The sequence below is a fragment of the Tamandua tetradactyla genome, chromosome 23 (assembly GCF_023851605.1).
Source record: "Tamandua tetradactyla isolate mTamTet1 chromosome 23, mTamTet1.pri, whole genome shotgun sequence".
In the NCBI taxonomy this organism is placed as follows: domain Eukaryota; kingdom Metazoa; phylum Chordata; class Mammalia; order Pilosa; family Myrmecophagidae; genus Tamandua; species Tamandua tetradactyla.
The window spans coordinates 54,479,669-54,501,428 of NC_135349.1; the positions used below are offsets into that span (position 1 = coordinate 54,479,669).

Consider the following 21,760-nt stretch of genomic DNA (forward strand, 5'->3'; position numbering starts at 1 on the left):
CCACCGCGTAGCCGCCCAAGCCCGAGGCCCGCGCCAGGACACCCTACGCATGCGCACTGAGAGGGCCGACCCGCGGGCGACACCGGCTACGCGCACGCTCGGACGTGAGAGGCGGGGCCCCGGCAGGCAGAGCACCTCTGATAGGTTGGGACGAGGAGGGGGTGGGGAAAGAGGCGTTCCTGGGCGTGGCCTCGAGGCCGGTTTGGAATTTTTGGCGCGAGCTGGCTCCCGGCGCGCTCACCGGCCGTTCCCCCTCCGGAGAGTCCTCCGTCCCCGCGTCCGCGGCGGTGGTCGGCAGACCCCGGCCCGCCTCACCGCCCTCCGGGCTCCCGCGGCCTCCGCCCGACCAGGAATCAGGGACCTCGCTGAGCTGCGCCCCGCCCACCGCCCCAGGTGAGCCGAGATCTGGCGCGCGGGGTGCCCGGGAGGGGCCCCCTCCCCCTGCCCGCCCTCCCGGCAGCCGCCCCCCTCTGCACGGCCGTCCCGCGCGGCCTCCCCCGCCTCGCCTTCTTCAGGGACCGCCCCCTCCGGCAGTCCCACCCCTCCGGGGTACCCCTGGGCTGGGAGGCCCCTCTGACAGCCCCTCCCCGGGCCCCGATCACGGCTCCCGGAGCCGCGACCCCCATGCTGGCCCCTTCCCCCGCTCCCCGCATCCGCAACCGCCTTCACCTGGAAGCCCCTTCCCCCACCCCGGGGCCGGCCCTCCCCGGAAAAACCCCGCCCACTGGCCCTCCGCTCCCCCCGGGGCCCTGCCCGCGGTGACAGCCCCCCTCCTCCCCGCGCTCGCCAGGGCTTTCCGACGCCCGCGGAGGTGACTCAGCCGTGGCCCTGCCCGGGAGGAACTCACAGTCTAGCGCGGTGGACCGTGGTCAGCAGATGCGGGCGGCCCCGTGAGAGGGTAGGCGGGGAGGCCCCAGCCCCGAGGCCCCGGAAGCTGCCCGGGCTCAGGCCACCACCCGGCGCTCGCCCCGGAGCCCCTGCCCCTCTCTGCCTCCCCCAACCTCCCCCAGGGCTGGCTTGGCTGGACCTTGCTGTCCCATCGTCGCAGTCCCTAGGTTAAGAAGCAGAGGCCCGTTGTCTCCGAGGCTGCTCCTGGAGGCTGTCCTTGCAGCCAGTGCCCTGGGGGGACCCTGATTCCTGGTGCCTTGCTTTGAAAACCCTTGGGGTGGGATTCCTGAGCAGAGGCAAGGGGAGGGTCCTCACAGGCTGGAGGGGGAGATTGCCAGGCAGGACCCTGGGAGGGGGTCCCTCTTCTCACTGAGGGGAGCACCCTTCAGAAGGTCTGCACGCTGTCCTCTCAGGTACGGTCTCACCCCTGCTGGGTGCACCAGGGTCTGATATACTGTGTCTTCCTCTCAAAATTGGACTCTCCTTGGCTTCTCTGGTTTTTGCTTCACACCCAAAGTTTCGGCCACACTGACAGCCCAGTCTGCCCCCCCATGCACCCGAGTCACCCTCCCCAGGGGCCCACTGGCCTTTGTCTATTCTTTCCGTCTCTCCCCAGAGGGATGCTGGTAATAATAAGTTAGCCTGGAGATCAGCGGTCAGGGGTTCCAGACCCTGCGGCAAAGGGGGTTTTGAAATTCAAATGTCTCAGATTTCAGAAAGCTACTACCAGTGGACAGGACACATTATGTAACAACCTTCCTCCTGCCGTGGGCCTGACACAGATCCATAGCCAAACACAGTAATGCTTCTGCTGTGAAATGTATGAACATTCGCGCTAAGAGGAAAAGTAGATCAGGTCAGGTTTGCTGCTCAGTGCCCTTTGCACGCGGTCCACCAGCTGTCCCGGCACCGACTGTGGAAAGGATCGCTCCTCCCCAGGCAGTTGTCATGGCCCCCACACTGAAAAGTAATTGACCCTAACAGTGAGAGTTTATTCCTGGATTCTCAACTCCATCCCCTCTAGGTGTCTACTGGATGCACCAGTGCCACGCTGTTTTCATTACTGTAGCTTTGTAGTAAGTTTTGAAGCCAGGAAATGTGAGCTCCCCAGTCTTATTCTCTTGCATGACTATTTTGGCTGTTCTTGGTCTCTTGAGTTTTTCCGTGATGTTTGAATCAACTTGTCAGTTTCTGCAAAGAAGCGGCTGGGATTCTTGTAGGCAGCACATTGAATCTGTCCCTGATTTTGGGGAGTATGCCTCTGGACTAGGTTCTACCTTCTAATCCATGACAGCGGGGGCAGCTTTCATTTATTTAAATCTTTAAATTCTTAGAGGTAGAGAGAAGAAAGGAGAGCAAGTATATGCTCACCGTGTTTGCTGTATTAACCTGGTTCTCTCCAGGTGTCCCTGTGGGTTTGGGTTACCACCTGTCATTTTCTAGTCCAGTACAGCTTTGCTCCCGCATACCTACTTGGTGCTGTCATTTGCAGATATATCGTGTTTCTAGACATCAGGTGTGATCAATACAATTATATATATAAATACATATATAAGAATTTCATACAACTGCTTTTTGGACTTTTTTGGGGGGGGGATGTCTTGTTTTTAATTTTATCACAGTAACATATATAACATTTCCCATATTAACTTTTTTTGGGGGGGATGCATGGTCCAGGAATCGAACCCAGGTCTCTCGCATGGAAGGCGGGTACCATATTAACCATTATAAGTGTACAATTCAGTGTTATTAAATACAATTGCCTTTTACATCATTTAATAGAAAAAAGAATATGTTTTTACTGTCTTTTATGATCACCTAATTAATCACCTTTACTTGGACATTTTGTCTTTTTGTATAGATTAGAGTTACCAGCTGGGGTCACGTGCATTCAGCCTGAAGAACTTCCTTTAGTATTTCCTTCAAGGTGGGTCCCAAGCCATGAGTGCCCTCAGTTTTTGTTTATCTGGGAATGTTTTCATTTCACCTTTAGTTTTGAAGGCCAGATTTTCATGGATATAGGGTTCTTGGCTGACTGTTTTTGTTGTCCCCCACTGCCTCCTGGCCCTTCATTGTTTTTGATGAGAAGTCAACTATTAATCTTACTGGGAGGGGTTTCCTTGTGATAAGTTATTTTTCTCTTGCTGCTTTCAAGATTTTTTCTTCCATTTTGGCTTTTGGCAATTTTACAACGATGTATCTGTGTGTAGGTCACTGCTTTTATCCTATGTAGAGTTCCTGGAACTTTTTGGATGTGTAGATTAATGTTTTTCATCACAGCTGGGAAGTTTTCAGTCATTATTTCATTTCCTCTCTTCTCACTTTCTTTTCATTCTTAACTCCTTATGCATACGCTGAGGCACTTAAATTGTGTCCCACATTTTCTCTGAGATGCCATTCTCTGAGATGCCGTTCTCTTTTCTGCATTCTTTTTTCTCTGATTTTTAGATTGCATAATCTCTATTGATCTGTCTTCAAGTTTGCTAATTCTTTCTTCAGCCAGTTCAGATCTACTCTTAGGACCCAGAGTGAATTTTTCATTTCAGTTTTTAGACATTTCAACTCCACAATTTCCATTTTTTTTAAAAAAAATAATTTCTATCTTTTGATATTCTCTGCTTGGTGAGACAGAGTCATTATACCTTCCTGGACTTCTTTCAGCCTCCTTCCTTTTCTTCTGTGGACCCACTTGTAATGGCTGCTTTGAAGTCTTTGTGAAGTCCAACAGTTAGACCCTCTCCTAGGCGCTTTCTGCTGTCTGTTTTTCCCTGGGTATGGGCCACACTTTTCTTCGTCTTTGTGTGTCTCATCATTTTTTTCTCTTGTTCTTGAAAACTCAACATTTTAATTAATATGTTGCCACACCTCTGGATACTGGTTCTTCCCCCTCCAGGGCTTGTCTGAGGGAGGCCTCCTGGCTGTGGGTGAGGCCTCAGGTCCACCCTAGGTGTTAGCGGGTCACAGTCACCCCAGGATCCCGTGGCTTCAGACAATGTCAGCCTTCTGTCTTAGGGCCTGCCTCTACCGGGACAAAACTCCTGAGGCACGGGGATGGGGCTGAGGGTGGGGACGGGGGCGTGCTTCAGGGCAGGACACTGCGTGGGCATGGAGTCTCCTGGTGTGGAAGCGCCTGCAGCCGGGAGGCGTGGGGGGAGGGGGAGGGGGGATGAGCAGGGCAGAGCCTGACCTCCCTGTGCAGATACCGCCTCCTGCTCTGGAGCCCAGGGAGAGGGAGCCACTTACACCCGGTGGCGGGGGGGGTCATTTTGGGAGTGGGATGGAGGGAACAGGTCATGGCTCAAGTGCCACAGAGTCTCGCTGGCCTCGGAGAGACTGAGTAGATTTTCTTTTCTCTATCAAGTGTCTCTTTATGTGCTGTGCACCCTTAGGACCACTTCCAGAGACTTTAAGTGGTTGTTCTTCATGCTTCCCACCCGTCCTGCCTGTTTTGCTGGGGCGAGGGTCCCCGGGACTGGAAGTGGGGCCCAGCTAAGTGGCCTGAGCAGCACTTGGGAACGAGGGAAAGTTTTGGATTTCAGAGCTGTTTCATGTTGGAGAAAGGGGATAGTGGCAGGTTCCAGTGTGTCCGTCACACAGCCTGAGTGGGGGCCACACAGTGTCCCTCTGGCGACAGCCAGGCAGTGATGAGGCTGGTTCCCAAACCTGCCTCGGCTCCAACCTCTGGGCCGGGCTGCGGGCGCCGTAGGGACACCGATGTGGGGTGCCCTCTTGCGCCCCCCCACCGCCCCCCAGCGCAGGGGCCCCGGCCATCTGCACACACGCTCCTGTGCTCGCCCTCTGCAGGCGTGGCGCCCCCACGGCCTTCATGCTCCCGGGACGCGCGCACGGCGTGGACGCGGCCCTGCCCCGCAGCACCCCCAGACGACACGGCGCTGCGTGAGGGGCCCCCCGTGCCGGCCATGCCCGTGCCCGCCAAGGGCGCCCCGCCGCCGCCGCCGCCACCGCCGAGCGGCACCCCCGCCCCGGTGCCCGCCTACTTCCGCCACGCCGAGCCCGGCTTCTCCCTCAAGAGGCCGCGGGGGCTCAGCCGCAGCCTCCCGCCCCGGCCCCCCGCCAAGGGCAGCGCCCCCGTCAGCCGCCTCTTCCCTCCGCGGACCCCGGGCTGGCACCAGCCCCAGGCCCGCCGGGTGTCCTTCCGGGGCGGCTCCTCCGAGACCCTGCGGAGCCCTGGCTACGACCCGAGCCGGCCCGAGTCCTTCTTCCAGCAGAGCTTCCAGAGGCTCGGCCGCCTCGGCCACGGCTCCTATGGCGAGGTCTTCAAGGTGAGTGTACTCTGAGCTGAGCAGGCCCCAAGTGGGCAGGCCCCAAGGTGAGCGGGCCCTCAGGTGAGCGTGCCCCAAGGTGAGCGTGCCCGAGGTGAGCATGCCCCCAGGTGAGCATGCCCTCAGGTGAGTGGGTCCCCAGGTGAGCAGGCCCTCAGGTGAGTGGGCCCCGAGGTGAGCGGGCCCGAGGTGAGCGTGCCCCCAGGTGAGCATGCCCTCAGGTGAGTGGGCCCCCAGGTAAGCATGCCCTCAGGTGAGCGTGCCCCCAGGTGAGCGGGCCCTCAGGTGAGCATGCCCCCAGGTGAGCGGGCCCTCAGGTGAGCATGCCCTCAGGTGAGTGGGCCCCCAGGTAAGCATGCCCTCAGGTGAGCGTGCCCCCAGGTGAGCGGGCCCTCAGGTGAGCATGCCCCCAGGTGAGCAGGCCCTCAGGTGAGTGGGCCCCGAGGTGAGCGTGCCCCCAGGTGAGCGGGCCCTCAGGTGAGCATGCCCCCAGGTGAGCAGGCCCTCAGGTGAGTGGGCCCCGAGGTGAGCGTGCCCCCAGGTGAGCAGGCCCTCAGGTGAGTGGGCCCCCAGGTGAGTGTGCCCAAGGTGAGTGTGCCCCCAGGTGAGCTTGCCCTCAGGTGAGTGGGCCCTCAGGTGAGTGGGCCCTGAGGTGAGCGGGCCCCCAGGTGAGCAGGCCCTCAGGTGAGTGGGCCCTCAGGTGAGCGTGCCCCCAGGTGAGCGTGCCCTCAGGTGAGTGGGCCCCCAGGTGAGCAGGCCCGAGGTGAGAATGCCCCCAGGTGAGCGTGCCCTCAGGTGAGTGGGCCCCCAGGTGAGCGGGCCCTCAGGTGAGTGGGCCCTCAGGTGAGCGTGCCCCCAGGTGAGCGGGCCCTCAGGTGAGTGGGCCCGCAGGTGAGCGGGCCCCGAGGTGAGCAGGCCCTCAGGTGAGCGGGCCCTGAGGTGAGCATGCAGCAAGGTGAGCATGCCCCGAGGTGAGTGGGCCTCGCAGCCCCCACATCAGGGCCCGGCACGCTGCAGCTGCCCCTCGCGGCCAACACCCCCACCCCCTGCAGCCAGCCGCATAGGGACCCTGGGCGAGCTCTGCCCGCCCCCGAGCTGGCAGGTGCTTGGGCTACAGCCTGCCTGCCTTGTTTTTCCTTAATGTATCTTTTTCAGTCATTTGTATTTCCTTTAAAACGTCACCTTGTTGTTCTCGCACAAGGCCTGCATGTCTACAGCTCTGTGGTTAAAAAGCCCACATGCCACAGGCCCGCTCCGAGCCCCTGCCCAGGGCCCACCCCGCTCGGGGGGCGGCCTCGGCCCACACCCTTCTCTCAACGTCTGCTGTTGGACAGACAGACAGGCACCTCAGTTCTGGGCAGCACCTCCCGGGCGGGGCTCACGGGGGTCCCCCATCGCAGGGCATCCTTCTGAGGAGGCCCCTGTGAATGGAGTGGGGTGCAGGTGGCTTCTGCCGCCCAGGAGCACGCCGGCCTCCCTCCTACCTGCTGCAGACACCCCGCCCGGCCTCCCCTTGCAGGTGCGCTCCAAGGAAGATGGCCGGCTCTATGCCGTCAAGCGCTCCATGTCGCCGTTCCGGGGCCCCAAGGACCGGGCCCGCAAGCTGGCCGAGGTGGGCGGCCACGAGAAGGTGGGACAGCACCCACGCTGCGTGCGGCTGGAGCGGGCCTGGGAGGAGGGCGGCCTGCTATACCTGCAGACTGAGCTGTGCGGGCCCAGCCTGCAGCAGCACTGTGAGGCTTGGGGTGCTGGCCTGCCCGAGGCCCAGGTCTGGGGCTACCTGCGGGACACGCTGCTGGCCCTGGCGCACCTGCATGGCCAGGGCTTTGTCCACCTCGACGTCAAGCCCGCGAACATCTTCCTGGGGCCTCACGGCCGCTGCAAGCTAGGAGACTTCGGGCTGCTGGTGCAGCTGGGGGCAGCGGGAGCCGGCGAGGCCCAGGAGGGAGACCCCCGCTACATGGCCCCCGAGCTGCTGCAGGGCTCCTACGGGACAGCGGCGGACGTGTTCAGGTGAGGACTAGGTGGCGGCAGGGCCACAGGGACACCTCAGGGGCACTCGGCGTTTCCCCATGAGGGCAATGCCATCCTCACCCAGAGTCAGGAAGAAGCTGGACCTGGGAGGGGTCAGGCCGCAGGCCCCGGTGCAGCCTGCCCTGGGGGACAGCTGTCCAGGGCCACGGGGGCTCTGCCCTCTGCGGGAGGAGGACTCCTGTGGGCACAGACGCTCTGGGGCACCTGCCCGGCTCAGGCCCCAGGCTGAGCGTTGCTGTACATGGACCTGGTCCTCTGCCATCCCCTCGTCACAGGCTCCTGGAAGCCTAGGGACTTGCCTACGTCCACAGCAAGCAAGTGGTGACGCTGAGCCCAACGATAAGCCTTAGTACACAGCTTATGGCCCCCTGGGTGCATGTGGGCTGTGCTGGACCTGGTCCCCACTCCATGAAACTGCCTGTCCTGCCCGGGGGTGCATTAGTGCCCCTGCTGGGAGCCTCTCAGAGCCCCTCGTGGACTGCCCAAACGACAGGCTCTCCCTCACCCTCTCCAGGGCAGCCTGGGGCTGGGGCCTGGGTCCCCAGGCCCACCCTCCCTTCTCTGTTCCCACCCTCCCAGTCTGGGCCTCACCATCTTGGAAGTGGCATGTAATATGGAGCTTCCCCATGGTGGGGAAGGCTGGCAGCAGCTGCGCCAGGGCTACCTGCCTCCTGAGTTCACTGATGGTGAGTGGGGACCAAGGACAGGGTGGGAGGCAGGCTGCAGTGGTGGGGTGGGCACCAGACCCAGGACTGGGGGGACTGGCTGATGGGCAGAGGCGCACCGGGCCCCTGACACACCCCCACCCCGGGGACAGGCCTGTCTTCTGAGCTGCGCTGTGTCCTCACCATGATGCTGGAGCCAGACCCTGAGCTACGGGCCACAGCCGAGGCCCTGCTGGCCCTGCCCTTGCTCAGGCAGCCACCGCCCTGGAGGGCCCTGTGGCACGCAGCAGCTGAGGCCCTGGGCCGGGGCTGGGCCCTGTGGCAGGTAAGCCAGATCCAGCACCTGCTGCCCTCCCCGTAGCCCCCCAGTCCTGGGAACCCCAGCCTTCTGCAACCCACCTCTCCCCACAGGCCCTGCTCACCATGCTGTGCTGGCTCTGCCACCAGCTGGCCCACCCTGCCAGCTGGCTGCAACCCCCCAGCCCGCCAGCCACCCCACCCAATTCACCAGCCACCCTGCCGGGCCCACCACCCTGCGGCCTCCTGGACAGCAACTGGGACGATGACAGCTTAGGGTGGGTGAGCTCGGGTGGGACTGCCCTGGCCCCAGGGGATTAGTGGTGAGCCAGCCCCTTCCGGGTACACTTCTGCAGGAGGGAACCCAGGCCAACTCCACAGAGCAGCCAGTGGGCCCAGCCACCTCGCGGGCAGGCCCAGCAGGGCCCCACCCAGGGCAGCACTGGGTTCCGCTCTGCTCCTGGACACAGTGCCCAGGAGGAAGGCCACTAGCCCCTCCTCAAAAGCACATCACCTGCAAGGTGGCAGACCAGCTCCATCTTCCAAAAGTCCACTTCGGAGCCAGCTCAGCTCAAGCCCATTCCTTCCAGAAAGGGACAGGTGGCCTCTGCTGTGCCCAGGTTGAAGGGGATTGGTCGAAGCAGTAAACTCATTCCCTTCCAAGTGCACCATGTCTTTATTGTCCCTGACCAAATATGACTGGGGACCCTGCTGGCCTTGCGGCCTGGTGTCCTCCCTGACACGCTGCTTGTCTTGCCGTCCTGGCCAGGACTGCCCAGAGCACCTCCACTCCCCACAGCGGCTCCCCGGCCGCCCGCCACAGATGTACACCGAGGTGAGCATGCTCGGGGGCAGGGGCAGGGGGGCAGCACTGGCCTCAGCATCCTGGGATGCATTTCTTTTTTCTCTCCCTTGCCTTCCCCAGGGACCCCTTGGATCTAAGTGACACAGACTCAGAGCCTCCTCGGGGCTCCTTCCCCTCCTTCGAGCCTCGGAATCTCCTCAGCCTGTTTGAGGACTCACTGGACCCAATCTGAGGCCCACAAGCCCAGCTTCGGGCTTTTAGCCTTTTATCCCTCTCCTCTATCCCCTCAAAAGCTGGAGTCCCTCTGGGACCCCATGGTCCACCCAGCCTGGCCGTGCCTAATAAAGCATGTTTGACTCTCGGGAGCACCCAGCCTTGCTCAGATGGCTCCCTGCACCTCCTGTCCCTTTACCGATGCTGCAGGGTTTTCCAGCCCCTGGGTGGCCCTGAAGCTGAGCCCTGCCTTAGGACCCAGAGCCAGGCCTCAGGCCAGCTGACCAGGCTGGGAGCCACATCCCAGGCTGAGCGGGGGTTGTTTCCTGAGCAGGTGCATCCCAGCGGGCTGTCGAAGGTAGCTCTTGAGATGGGGGGCAGCTTCGGATGGGCGGGCACAGGCCCTGGTCCCTCCCCTCCGAGTCTCTGCACTGGTACCCAGGGAGAAGCAGCGCAGTCACCTGCCCACCCTGCGGGCCAGCCTGGAGCATGAAGGCCTGTGCCACTTGGTCCTTGGGCTCAGGATAGTCCTGCTAACCGTAGCTCCCCACTGTCCAGTCTGAGCGGAAGGGAGAAGGGGTACTGAGCCTCAGGCTGCCGGGCAGCCTGGCATGCGAGGAGGAGAGGGTAGTCAGGAAGCAGGGCTGGGTGGGACTGGCAGCGAGCCCAAGAGGTACCTGGTGGGAGGAAAGGGCTCCGGGCAAGGTGGGGACGGCTGGCAAGATAAGACCCCACAGTCCCTCTAGCCCAACTCTCGCAGGGCACAGAGGGCGAAGTTTCCCTGCTACTGATCTGGTGAGAGTTCCCCTCAGAAGAATGAGGCAGAAAAGGTCTCTGGAGTTCCCAGCTTGAGGAGGTGACGAGGCTGTTCTGCATGGAAGAACAGGCGAACAGGAGGGAGCTGCCAGGCTGGCAGTCCCAGGTCTGCCGGAGGTACCCAGGAAGCCAGTCCCCTGCCGAGCAGCAGGAAGGAGGTGCACTGCTGTGGGCCCAGCGTGGGCAGGGGCGGCTCAGTCCGGGGGGCAGGCGTGGTGGGCAGTCCAGAGCAGGTCAGGCACGACGCCGGCGTGGAGCTGCAGGATGGAGCCCACGCTGAGCAGATGCATGATCTGATGCGAATTGCCCCAGTAGTCGAAGCGGCCGGGTCCCCAGCGCTCTGGTAGGCGGGCCACATTCACCAGCCCCCCAAGGAGTGCCAGCGCATCCATGCGCAGGTAGCAGGGCAGGGAGCCAGGGGCCCCAGAGCCCAGCCCCAAGCCCCGGGCCCCAAACACCAGGAGGCGGGCAGCGGCCTGCCAGCCAAAGGCACGGAGCCGGGCACCAGTGGAGGGGGCTGTGAGGGCCCGCCAGCCGGCCAGCCCTGACAGCAGCGTGTAGCCCACCAGGGCAGCTGGGCGCAGCCATGGCCTGCAGGCCAGGGTGCAGTGGATGATGGGCAGGGCCCCTGCAGAGGAGAAGGGTGGGGAGGGCACGTCAGTCCTGGGCCATCTGTCTGTCCCTCCCCAGGACTCTTGTCAGCCTCCTGGCCATCCCCTTCCCTACTGCCCCGCTTCCTCGGGGCCCTGGCTCACCCAGGGTATTGACGAGGCAGACCCCGCACATGTCCAGGGCGAGGAGCCGGGCGTACACAGCGCTGCCCCCTTGATGGCACATGAAGAGGTGGTAGAGCACGGAGCCTGCGGGGGGTGCCAAGCAGGCGACGCAGTGTGTGCCCCCCAGCCAGCCGTCCTTACCCAACTGGCCCCATGGCACCGTCATGGGCAGCAGCACCAGGAAGCCTAGCAGGGCCAGCCCTGGGGATAGACACCCCCCCAATTAGAAGGTTCCGGGGCCCTGTACAGAGCTGGAGATCCGGCCACCCACAAGCACAGCTGGTCCCAAGGTGTCCCTGGGATGAGGATGTGGAGGGGGCCCTGGGAGGGCTGGCTGGTGGCCAGGCCCCGGCTGAGGGCCGCCGCTCTTTGGGGACTCAGGGCTCACCTCAGTCCTGGGGGGAGGCAGAACAAACCAAGGCCTGGAGCAGCTGAGGGACCTGCCCAGGGGCACCAACCCGCAAGCGAGATGCAGACCCAGCCGGGCAGTTGACCTGCTCTAAGGCTCTCGCCCTCCTGCCACCTCACAGCCCCTCAGCCAGGAGGCTGCGGCCTGGCCGGGTCAGCAGCAGCTGTAGGAGTCCAGCTGTGAGGGCCCCGCTGTGGTGACACCAGGTCGGGCTGCCCCTCGGCCTGGAAGAACCGGGGCTTGGGGCTCTGTCTTCCGGTCCGGGGCGGGTCTCCCCAGCACCTGCGGGGGCTCCGTCCCTCCTGGCTCTGCCGGGGAGGACTCCACGCCGCCCGCCCAGGGGCCAAGCGGGGGCCCGGCCGCCGGCTGCCCACCCTCGTGGGGTCTGGCCGAGCCACAGACCCCCAGGCCGGCCAGGCCCCAAGCCTGGGCCTGGCCCGGGCAGCTCAAGGACGGGCAGGGCTGTGTCAGCAGAGCGCGGAGGGCGCCTGCGGGGGGAGGAAGGAGCCGCCTCCGGGAGGCGCCGGCGGCTGCCGGGGCGGCCACGCGCAGGGCCGGGCTTCCCCATCCGCTGCCCCCGCCCGCCGCAACCAACACCCAACGCCGGGACGAGGGCTGCCGGGGGCTCGGCCGGGCCCCAGGCCCCCTCCCCTGGGGCTCGTCCCCCCGCGCATTCCCGGGGGCAGCCGGGTCACAGCGCTGGGCCCGGCGGGGCGCGGGCTCACCGTGCGTGTAGATGTTGCCCAGCTCGTTGTGCAGGTAGAAGAGGCTGCGCAGGCAGCCGGGGCCGCTGCTGGCCGGCCGGTAGCCCGTCAGCACGAACTTGTTGAACTGCAGGTGCGGCGGAGAGCTGGCCCAGTCCAGCAGGCGTGGCCCGGCCAGGAAGGCCATGGCCCCGCGCGGGGACCCCGCCGCCCGGCCCCCGCCCGCCCCGACCGCGCACGCGCGGGTCCGGGGGTCCCGGCCCGTGCCCCTCCGCGCTGCGCACGCGCGAGCCCCGGCGCCCCCCGCGCTGCTCGCGAGGGCTGGGAACGCGCCGGGCGCGGGGCGGGCCCGCTCCGCCGAGGCAGGCGGCCGCAGGGGCGGCAGCGGCGGGTCTTCTCGCCGCAGCCCGGAGGACGGGCGCGGCCGGACGCGGGAGGGAACGCCAGGCCCCGCCCCGGCTTCTCGCCCCCGCCATCCCGCGCCGTTTCGCGCTCTGGGCTCCTGACGTCAGCGCGGCGAGGGCCAATCGGCGCGGCCGGAGGCGGCTCCGCCCCGCCTGGTTAGCATAATTTACGCGGGCCCCGCCTACTTGCCAGGGGCGGAGAAGGCCCGGCCTGGCGCAGGCCGGGCCTGGCGCGGGACACTCCGGCTCCCCGGAGCCTCCGCCGAGTGGCCCCGCGCCTCGCCTGCCCAGGCTCTCCGCGCCCAGGCTTTCAGCGCGCCCTCCGCGTGCCCACCCCTTTGGGCACCCATCCTCGCGAGCACAGCGGGAGACCCAGCCCACCCCGCCTCCTGTGCTCTGTCCAAGGTGCTACCGGCCCGTGGGACGGGTCCTGGCCTCGAGCCCGCGCGCCCCCTTTCCCGGGCCTGATGTCTCCGTGAGCGCGACTGCCCCGGAACAGCGGAGCGCCCCAGCTGCCCAGCTCCACCGGCAGACCTGACGCGCCCAGCGTCCTTGGGCGAGGCCCTGCGCTGTGATCCGTCTCGCTCCCCGCGACCGTTCACACCCGCGGCGCCGCCCAGGACAGTCAGGGAAGGAAGAGGCAGGAGGCTGGGGGAGAAAGGTCGCCCCTGCACGGGGCCAGGAAGGCCGCTCTTCCGCAAAACCCCGCCTGCAGCAGGCTCCTTCTCCTCCCCAGAGCCCCGCCCACCCAGCCCTGGGCGTTCGCGGTCCCGGGGCCCTCGTCCTTTCAGCCGCACCTCCGAACTCCGTGCAAGAACGCCCTTCATTTGCATAGACAACCCTACCTTCCGCCCCCTCACTGTCATTTGCATAGCCTCTCCCCACCACGTGAGAACTCGCCGAGGTCTGTAATAAAATAGGCCCTTTATTTAAAGTCTGTAGCTGGTCTTTAGACCAATTGTGCTGACCTCTGATCTCTTCCTGCTGGCAACAGCCCCGAACCATCCCAAGACGGACGCCAATATCCGTGAAGGGAGAGCCCCTACCCGGCCCGGTTTAGTCTCCTTGGGTTGGGGGCGCTGAACTCCTCTTGCCCTTTGGGATCGACCCTCGGGACCCTGAGGCTCAGGCCAACATCCTATCATGGCACCAGGTGCCTTCTGCCCGATTCCTGGTTTCCCGAGGTGACCAGAGATGCCCTTCAAGAAGCGGCAGACTGAGGTAGGACGCGACGTAGCATCTCGAGTGTCCATCCTGCTGCCCGAGGGTCCCACGACCCTGAGGGTCCCAAGTCAGAGAGCGGAGATGAGCGACCGCAGGGAGGTCTGGCTGGAGGCGCTCAGGGGCCGGTAGCCCGCCGCTGGACCCTCAGCCTGGGGGTCCCCAGGGGGGCAGGGCAGAGGCACCCCTCGGGGCCGGCGGTACCACACCGCCCAGCTTCTCCCGGGGCCCCGGGAGGGTCCCAACGCCAGAGGCCCCTTCCCTGGAGTCAGCAGACAGGTCCTAGAGGGGAGCAGACGTCAGCCAGACCCGCCCCCTCCCCCGCCTCCAGCCTCCTGCTCTGCCCGCAACCCCAGGCCACCTCCTGTGGGGATCCCAGGCCTGGCCCGGTCTAGACCACAGGACTTCCTCCCTAGCCCCGTTGCTCGCTTGGGCCCCCGATGTTCCCCCGCGCACCCGCACCCGGGGGCCCGAGGTGTCCCAGCGTCCGCACCGTCGGCTCAGCAGGCGCAGCAGCGACAGAAGCAGCAGCACCAGCACCGAGACGGCTGTCACTGTCGAGAAGACCCGGGCTGCGGGGACAGGGGCTCAGTGAGGACAGAGCCCTGAGGGGGGCTGCGACCGAAACGGCCTCCCTCCTGGCTTGTGCGCCTCACCCCCCACTGCGGCCTCCGGAGCCCCTGGCCGGGGGCTGCAGCTCGCGTTGGCTCCGTCCAGGGGCGCCGCGGGCGTCTGGGCCGCGCCCTTGGGAAGCTCCGGCCGGTCGGCGGTGTCCTGCAGCACTGCGGAGAGGGGTGTGAGGACCGGGCCGGGCCGGGGGCGCGAGACGGGGCGGGCCGGGCCGGGCCTCACCGCGGTAGGTGAGCGCGAAGCCCTGTGCGTGGCCGCGCGCGTCGCTGCGGAAGGTAAGCAGCAGCGCGGTAGGGCGCAGGCGGAGAGGCCCGGGCGGCGGCGGGCGGGAGCCGTCGAAGGCGCGGAGCAGGCGGCCCGAGGCGGCGTCGCGCAGCTCGAGCCGGTCTCGAGGGTCGGCCAGCTCGAAGAGGCGGAAGGTGAGCTCCAGGGCGACTCCCGGGGGGCCCAGCGCCCAGCTGCAGTTGCGGTCCGGCCCGTACTCGTCGGGGAAGTCCGGGGAGTAGAGGACGCCCTGCGGCGCCGTCCAGTTCCCCTGGCAGGAGCCCACGGACACTGCGCGCGCGGGGCGGGCGGGTCGAGACCGGGTGGCCAGCGGGGCTCCTCCCTCAAGGGGCGGGTCCCCAGACGAAACCCCGCCCCTTCTACTAGGCCCCAGCCCGCCCTATTCCTACCTCTGTCCCCGCCCCCCGGACCGCCCCTTCTCAGGCCACGCCCCCGATCCGCGCCTCCAGCCGGCGCCCCTAGCCCAGGCCCCCCGGGCCCCCTGCACGCTCACCCTCGTAGATACCCAGGCGCCCGTCGCCGCCGCACAGCTGCCCCGGGTGTCCAAAGCAGATCTGGTCACAGTCGGTGGCCGGGGCCGGGCGTCCCCGCGCCAGGTCGCTCTCCGAGCCGCAGAAGCAGGCGTAGCCGGCTTCCACGCCCGCCAGCTGAGAGCACAGACCCGGTGACCCCGGAGGCGGGGGTCCGCGGAGGGCTGGGGTTGTGGGGGCCCGGAAGTGGGGCTCGGGCAGGAGGTTCAGAAATCAGGGACTTGGGCCCCAGGGGAGGGGCGCAGGGTTAGGGGGTGAGGGGGTGCCCGGGACCGGGCCGCTGTGGGTACCTGGTAGCCCTTCAGGCGGCAGAAGCGCAGGCAGACCTGCACCGTGAGCTTCGTGGAGGTGCCGCTGGGGCCACTGAGCGCGGGGGGCGCCCCGGAGTCCACGAAGCAGCCCAGGTAGCCCGGCACTGAGGGGGCAGCGGTGTCAGGCCCCGGCGCCTCCGGAAGTGGCACCCCAGCCCCGTCACCCCGGGCCACTCACTGTGGCACGTGGGGATGTCGCAGTAACGCCAGTAGATGCCCTCCTCGCTCTCGGCCACGTAGCACCACGGCTGCACGTCCCCGTCGGGGTTCCTGCGGGGGAGGGGGAGGTGGCGGGGTCCAGTCGCCCCGAGACCTCCACATCCCAAGCGCCGCCCCCACGGCCGAAGTGCAGGGTGCCCTCCCTCCCTCCAGGGCCCGTGGGTGTTGGAGCTTATGTATCGCCTCCTCTTCCTTCTCGGGCCACTTCTAACTTCCCCCAGCGCCGCGGGACTTCGGCTTCCGAGTGGGCCGTGGAAGTCAAGGGGCCCTGAGGGCCGTTTAGAGGTTTCCAGCTGTTACTACGACAGGGTCCATATATGGGGACTTCTCGGGTGTCAGTCCCCACCCAACCGTGGCCCTCAGCCCCTCGCCCCAGAGCCCGGCTTTAAGACCGAAGTGGGGGGCGGCCTTGAGCTTTGCGGGTCAGCAGAGAACCCAGAGCGTCTGCTCAACTCGGGCAGCTGTGGCTCGACTCCCCAGCTCGCCCCCCAAAACCCCAGTAACCCCCGGCTAGAGGCCAGGATCCCCTGCCCGCCCTCGGGGTTGCGGGCGACGGACCGGCTTGCACGCGCGGGTGGAGTGCCAGGCCTGGGCCCTCTGTGCTGGCCCCGAACGGAAGCGTTGCAGAAGTTGGGCGCCGGAGGCCCGCCCCTCGCGGGCAAAGGTCTGCCCGCCCCGCCGCCCGAGACCCTCCCGGCCCCGCCCCTCACCGGCAGAAGTTGTGCGCGCCCAGCCCCCAGCGGCCCTGGGGGTCGCTGGCGCTGCTGTAGCTGTGCTGCTGCGTCTGGTCCCAGAAGAGGCACGGGCGGCCGTCCCCGCGCAGGCCCGTGCGGTTTTGGTGGCCGCGATAATCGGCGCCGTTCACCTGGAAGCACTCGGACAGGCCTGGGCGGCGACATCGGGGCTGTGGGTGCGCAGCGGCGACCCTCGCCGACCCCCTCCCGACCCCGCGGGCTCCCTCCGCCTGCCCAGCTGCTCCGGCCACCTGCTCTGCCCCCTCCCGGACTCGGGACCCTGCCCTGGCGCAGGGTCTGCGGAGGGGGTGGGGGTCGGCGCAGGCGCGGCCAGGGACTCACCTGGGCTGTGCAGGCCCCCCGCGGAGGCGCCGTGCGGCGGGAGGCAGAGGAGGAGGAGGAGGAGGCCGTGCAGGGCCCGTGTCCCCATCGCCCCCTACCACGGAGAGACCGCCTCCAGGGACTCTCAGAGAGTCTCCCAGGCGACCTGGGGGGCGTGGTCCTCTGTCTGTGACCTCGTCCCACTCGCGGGGACCAGCTCTCTCCGTTCGGGCAAAGTAGGGTCCCCGGAGCGGGGAGGTCTCTGTCCTTGGAGACGTCTCAGCGTCCCCGCCCCACCCCTGCCCCCTGCGCTCCGCGGCGTGCCGCGGCCTCCACGCCCGCCCCTCCGGCTGCGCTCGCCCTCTGCGGCTCCCTGGCCCAGGTCTGTACCGCGACGGCGCCCGCCCCCCGCGCGTCCCCCCGCGGGTCCCTCCTTCCCCCTGAGAGAGGTCGGGAAGCCCCGCCCGGGACTGGAGCGCAGAAAGCAGGTCCAGACGCTTCCCGCCCGGCCCCCGGGAACCCCGGCGCCCGGAGCGCGCCTCCTGCCCCGCCCCCCTCCCTGGGTCCTCGCGGGTTCCAGCGTGTGCGCCCGGAGAGGGGCGAGGTCCAGGCTGCGGACGGAAGGACCCCACTGGGGACACACGCGACCGCAGCGCCCTCCACACCCCGGTGGCACCCAGTCTCAAGCACCCTCGTTCAAGCGTGCGCGCACCATCGCAGGCGCCCAAGCAGCCCTCCCCCGACGCTCGCGCTCCTGCCTCCTCCACCCAGGTCCCCAGGAGGTGGGGTCCCTTCTGCCCCCGCCCACCTACCCCCACCCCCACCCCAGACAGGCGGGAACCGTGGGCACTCGGGTCCGGGACGGGCAGGGGCAGCTGGTGTCTGGGGAGGAAGGCAGCTGCGCCCCGCGCCCCTCCCTGCCCCCCACCCCCCAGGACCCCAGCCCAGGCTCGCCGGAGCCAGCACAGCCGTGGAATTCCCCTAGCGGTGCCCCCCACCTGGCGGGGGAGGGGAGGGGACAGGCCCAGGCAGGCGTGGGGGGAATTCCCCACCCCCTCCCCCCGGCCCCGACTCTTCTGATCTCCCAGCGCCACCCGCTGTCCCCGGGGCTTGGGTGGGGGGAGGCCAGCGCAGGTGCGGGGGTGGGCGGGGGCGGTGGGGGTGACACGAGGGGCCCCCAGGCCCCTGAACGCCCCAATGTGACCCTGTCCTGGCCTCCAGCCAGAGCCACCTACCCCGTGTCCAGCTTCCCCAGCTCTGCCCAGGACCCGCCAAGCTGTCAGTGTCCCCAGCCCACTGGACACTCGTCCCCAGTCCTGGAGCAGACAGACAGAGAGACAAGCTGGGAGCACAGGGACGACTTGGAGTGGCCAGGGGGCGGGCAGCAGAGTCCGACCCGCGGGGACCTCGCCCTTAGCCGCCTTGCACCCAGACCTTCGGGGTCAGAGCCGGGCGGCGGAGAGGAGCCATTCAAAGGAGGTGGGCGTGCAGGGGTCGCCCCTGGGGGAGACCGCTCAGGGCCCTGGCCGCCCTGCTGAGCACTGGGCTAGGAGTCTTCTGCAAGCACTGGCCCTATCTGATGCCCCCCAAAGAAGGAGCAGCGCCCATCACCTGTCATCCCAGGGTCTCCCGGCTCAGGCCCGCTGACGGCGCAGTGGCCAGGTCCTCCCGGCTCCCACCCACGAAGAATGGCTGCAGCCCGTGGGGAGGGAGGTGAGGGGGGTGGACGGGGGCGCCCGGGATCCCTCATGAACGGGGTCACTGGGGGTGAGGCTGGCTAAGCTGGAGAGAAACCCCTGCTGGTCCCCCAGTCTCCTGGCCTGCAAAGGGGTGGCAGATAAGAGGGAGGTCTCCAGACTCGGTCCCGAGATGGGGGTGTCCCCACTGCCAGTTCCAAGTCGCTCCTGGAACCTCTGAGAATGAAGGGAGCCTGGTCTCTGTTCCCTCCCCCTGCGGGCTGGAAGTGCCACCTCCCCACCCTGCAGAGGGCCCGGCTTGCTGGAGCCCGCCCAGACTCTGTGCCACCCACCCTGCTTCGGGGGTCCCTGACACCACGGAGACCCCTGGGCACATGGTGTCAGGTCCCCTCCCCACCTTGCCACCGCCCATGCCCCGCCTGAGCCGACATGCCCAGAGGCTCTGCTCAGCCCCCAAAGCAGATGTTCCAGCAGCTCATTTCACAGACGGGGAGACTGAGGCTGAGAGGGGCGGGCCTCAGCCAGTCCAGGGTGCCCAATGTTGCCCACTGGGGCTTCCCTCACCCTGAGACCCTGCCTCCTGGGGCACTGGCGCGGCCTTCACTTGTTACCTCCAAGGGAAGTGGGTTCCCAGGCCTGGCACGGGGGAGGGAGGCAGGGGCCCTGGAGGGGAGGGAGCATCCCCCAGCTCGGCTCCTGATGGCGCCAACCCTCCACCATGTGGGGGGAGGTGGCGAGAAGGTGGGGGCCTTGTGGGAGGCAGGTACCAGGCCCCTTTGTCCCTACCACCCTCCCGGGAAGGGGTGAGCGGCCCTGTGCGTGGCCGGGTGTGTGTTGGAGCTCAGTCCTCTGCCCAGAAGAGGGGGTGTGGGGGGTGAACCCCAGGTCTCACCTGGGAGCTGCCCACAAGCTACTCAGCAGCTCTTGCTTCTCTTTCTCCAGTCTCCAATGGGGGGGAGGGGAGGCTACCCAGGTAATAAGACGGCACAGGGAATGTTCTGGATCCTGCCAAGTCCCCTGGGCAGGTCTTGGGGAAATGCAAACCAGGCAGGTCTTATCTCCAAGTTCCCTGTACTGGGTGAGAGCAGGGAAAGGGGCAGGGACGGAGGGAGGGCCTCGTGCCACCCTAGAAGCCCTGAAGGACAGACGCCAGGGCCTTCCCTAGAGTTCAGAGGGGCTCCCAGCCATGACCTGCCCCCTGGTCCCAGGCCGCTGCCCTGTCCTTCCCAAAGGCACTGCCTCCCCGGGGACTGCTGCCCCCACTGGGCTGTGTCCCCTGAGGGCGCCTCCACCGCCTATATCCCACCAGGGCTGATCCAGGCCAGTGGGTGTGAGCAGAAATGACAGCCTGTCCCCCGAGCTGGTCACATGCAGAGTCCCAGGCCCCAGGTCGGCTCACCGTTGCCCCCACCAGGGCTGCTTGGTGCCTCTGCTGAAGTCCACAGTGGGGGGCCCGGGGCCCAGAGGAGGCCGGAGGGAGCAGGTCCCGAGTGGGCCGTGGGCGCCACCGGCACCCAGAATCCAAAGGGACAGGTGTCTGTGCGTCGGCCGCTGCACCCTGGCGGGGTCGCCTGTCCCAGGGGCAGGCACCCTTTACCCACCACCCAGCCCGTCCCCCTCCCGCGGGCCCCTCCCTGGCTGAGGCCACCATCTCTCCTGCCTGGCCACTGCCTACCTCCCCTCGCTTGTCCTCTCTGGTCCAACCCCTCCCAGCAGCCAGAATCATTTTAAAAACTTAAATCAGATTGAGTCATTGGCCTGATGGAAACTTTAGCAAATTTCTCCTCCTTGGCTGAGTTCAGGGCTCTGTTGGAGCTCAGGGGTTTGTCAGTCCCTCTGCCAGCTCAGCGTTCCTGCAGAGAGCCGCGGAGGGATACCCGCCAAGGGCAGCTTTAGGGGCGGGTGTGTGTGTGTGTGTGTGTGTGTGTGTGTGTGAGTGTGTGTGTGCCCCTCGCCCACCCTCTCCAGCCTGCGACACCCCTCCCTCCCATCAGCTCCCTCCTCGTGTGCTTTCCACTCCCCAGGCCTGCAGGTCCCTGTGGAGGGTCTGCTGCAGGGCTGGGGGTGCGCTCCCCCAGGATGGGCCTATAGCCTGCCCCGCCCCCGGCCCCGGCGACGGCCAGTCGGAACCCCCTCTGCCCGCCCCACTGTCCCCTGGAGGGCTTCCAGGGCACCAGAGTTACCAGAGTTTAAAGGAGGAGCCCCACCTGGGTCTCTAGCTCCCCAACACTTCAGGGGATATTGTCCCAGCACATGGCAAGTGCTCGTGAAATCTCTGTGACAGAGCAGCTGTTTGAATGCAGGGGCGGGGTGGGTGGGAGAAGGCAGCGTGGGAGCGGGCCTCCATGTCCCTGCCCCATCCCTGCTCTCAGGGACCACGGGGCTGGCTGTAGGGCTGGCTGTGGGGCACGGGAGGGGAGGCGGCCCCTTCCCCGGGCTGCTGGCTCAACCTTGGGCCCTTTCCTGGAGCCCTGGAGGTAGTGAAGGTTCTGCCACCATCACCCCCTGGGCTGGGGCTGGTGCCCCACCCTCTGCAGTCCCTTCCCAGCAGCAGCAAGCCTGGGGGCTGGTGGGCACAGGCAGGCACAGCCACCCTCAGGTGCTCCTGGGTGAAGGCTGGTGAAGGCCAGGCCCAGCAGAGGCAAAGGGCAGGCCTGCCCAGCGGACCTGGGCACGGGCCCTGGCACCCCGGCCCTCCTCAAGCCACCAGGTGGTCCTGCTCTGTCCCTGACCACACCCCCACGGTGGCCCAGGGCTGGGGAAGGGTCTCTGGGGCAGGCAGGGTGCGGTGCGGCTGAGCTGGCGGGGGCGAGGCCTGGTGGGGACTCTTCCCGGGGGCCAGCTTCCCCTTGCCAGCTGTCCAGCATCAGGGCCGGGTGAGGCACGTCCTGGGGCAGCCAGGTGAGGGGGCTGGGCTAGGAGTTATGGAAGGTAGACTTCTAAGGTGATCCCAAGACACACACTCACTCCGTGCTTGAGTGTGAGCAGGACACATGGATAGCATGGCTCTCGTTCCAGTGATTAGGTGACATGGCCAAGGAGAAGGGACTTTTGCAGATGTAATTGAGGTCCCCACCAGCTGACTTTGAGTTAGCCAAAGGGGAGACATCCCGGGTGGGCCTGACCTAATCAGGAGAGCCCTTTAAAAGAGACTCGTGCAGACTCCGGGCTCGTGCTGGCTGCTAGGGTCCTAGGGATGGAAGTCCGAGGGCTGGAGGCCCGAGCAGGCACCCCGCGGGAGGACGGCGGCGGCGGAGTCGCACCCTACCTTGGCAGAGATCAAGAAGGGACCCGAGTAGCTCACCCGCCTGGAGCAGACCAGCCCGCCACCGCCGAGGGTCTGCACCGCCCAGAACGGCCGGGGGGACGCGCTCTGCGGGGCCGGGCGCGAGCTGGAAAGCACTGACTCGCCTAGGAACAGGAGCCCACGGGGAAGCCGGGGAGAAGGGCACACGCCCCGGCTTGGCGGCTGTTCCTGCGGATTGCAAAGACCTGGCTGCCCCGCGCCCGGCAGAAAA

The 21,760-nt window shown here is 66.4% G+C and overlaps 3 protein-coding genes across 10 annotated transcripts; 1 reads left to right on the forward strand and 2 right to left on the reverse strand.

Annotated features, from left to right (window-relative positions):
• Positions 1–188: 188 nt before the first annotated feature.
• On the forward strand, positions 189–10,227 carry PKMYT1 (protein kinase, membrane associated tyrosine/threonine 1). 7 transcript variants are annotated; one of them, XM_077142053.1, is made up of 10 exons: positions 189–393; positions 791–898; positions 2,750–2,815; positions 4,693–5,171; positions 6,691–7,184; positions 7,785–7,891; positions 8,023–8,195; positions 8,282–8,449; positions 8,937–9,002; positions 9,093–10,224. In XM_077142053.1, the coding sequence occupies exons 4-10, from the start codon at positions 4,809–4,811 to the stop codon at positions 9,111–9,113; spliced, it is 1,392 nt and encodes a 463-aa protein (XP_076998168.1). In that variant the 5' UTR covers positions 189–393; positions 791–898; positions 2,750–2,815; positions 4,693–4,808; the 3' UTR covers positions 9,114–10,224. The 7 variants fall into 7 exon arrangements, with proteins under 7 accessions (XP_076998168.1, XP_076998167.1, XP_076998164.1 ...); XM_077142052.1 differs by having other exon boundaries at positions 8,282–8,445; positions 9,093–10,221; XM_077142049.1 differs by having other exon boundaries at positions 8,937–10,227.
• Positions 8,825–12,106, reverse strand: PAQR4 (progestin and adipoQ receptor family member 4). The gene is made up of 3 exons (XM_077142056.1): positions 11,912–12,106; positions 10,757–10,978; positions 8,825–10,629 (listed from the first exon to the last, which is right to left on the reverse strand). The coding sequence occupies exons 1-3, from the start codon at positions 12,075–12,077 to the stop codon at positions 10,196–10,198; spliced, it is 822 nt and encodes a 273-aa protein (XP_076998171.1). The 5' UTR covers positions 12,078–12,106; the 3' UTR covers positions 8,825–10,195.
• Positions 12,107–13,204: 1,098 nt separating this feature from the next.
• On the reverse strand, positions 13,205–16,831 carry KREMEN2 (kringle containing transmembrane protein 2). Of its 2 annotated transcripts, none has more exons than XM_077140342.1 (9): positions 16,567–16,831; positions 16,201–16,375; positions 15,450–15,541; positions 15,251–15,375; positions 14,924–14,960; positions 14,368–14,700; positions 14,172–14,297; positions 14,009–14,087; positions 13,205–13,797 (listed from the first exon to the last, which is right to left on the reverse strand). In XM_077140342.1, exons 1-9 carry the CDS (start codon positions 16,652–16,654, stop codon positions 13,587–13,589), a joined length of 1,266 nt encoding a protein of 421 aa, XP_076996457.1. In that variant the 5' UTR covers positions 16,655–16,831; the 3' UTR covers positions 13,205–13,586. The 2 variants fall into 2 exon arrangements, with proteins under 2 accessions (XP_076996457.1, XP_076996456.1); XM_077140341.1 differs by having other exon boundaries at positions 14,924–15,077.
• Between the last annotated feature and the right edge of the window lie 4,929 nt (positions 16,832–21,760).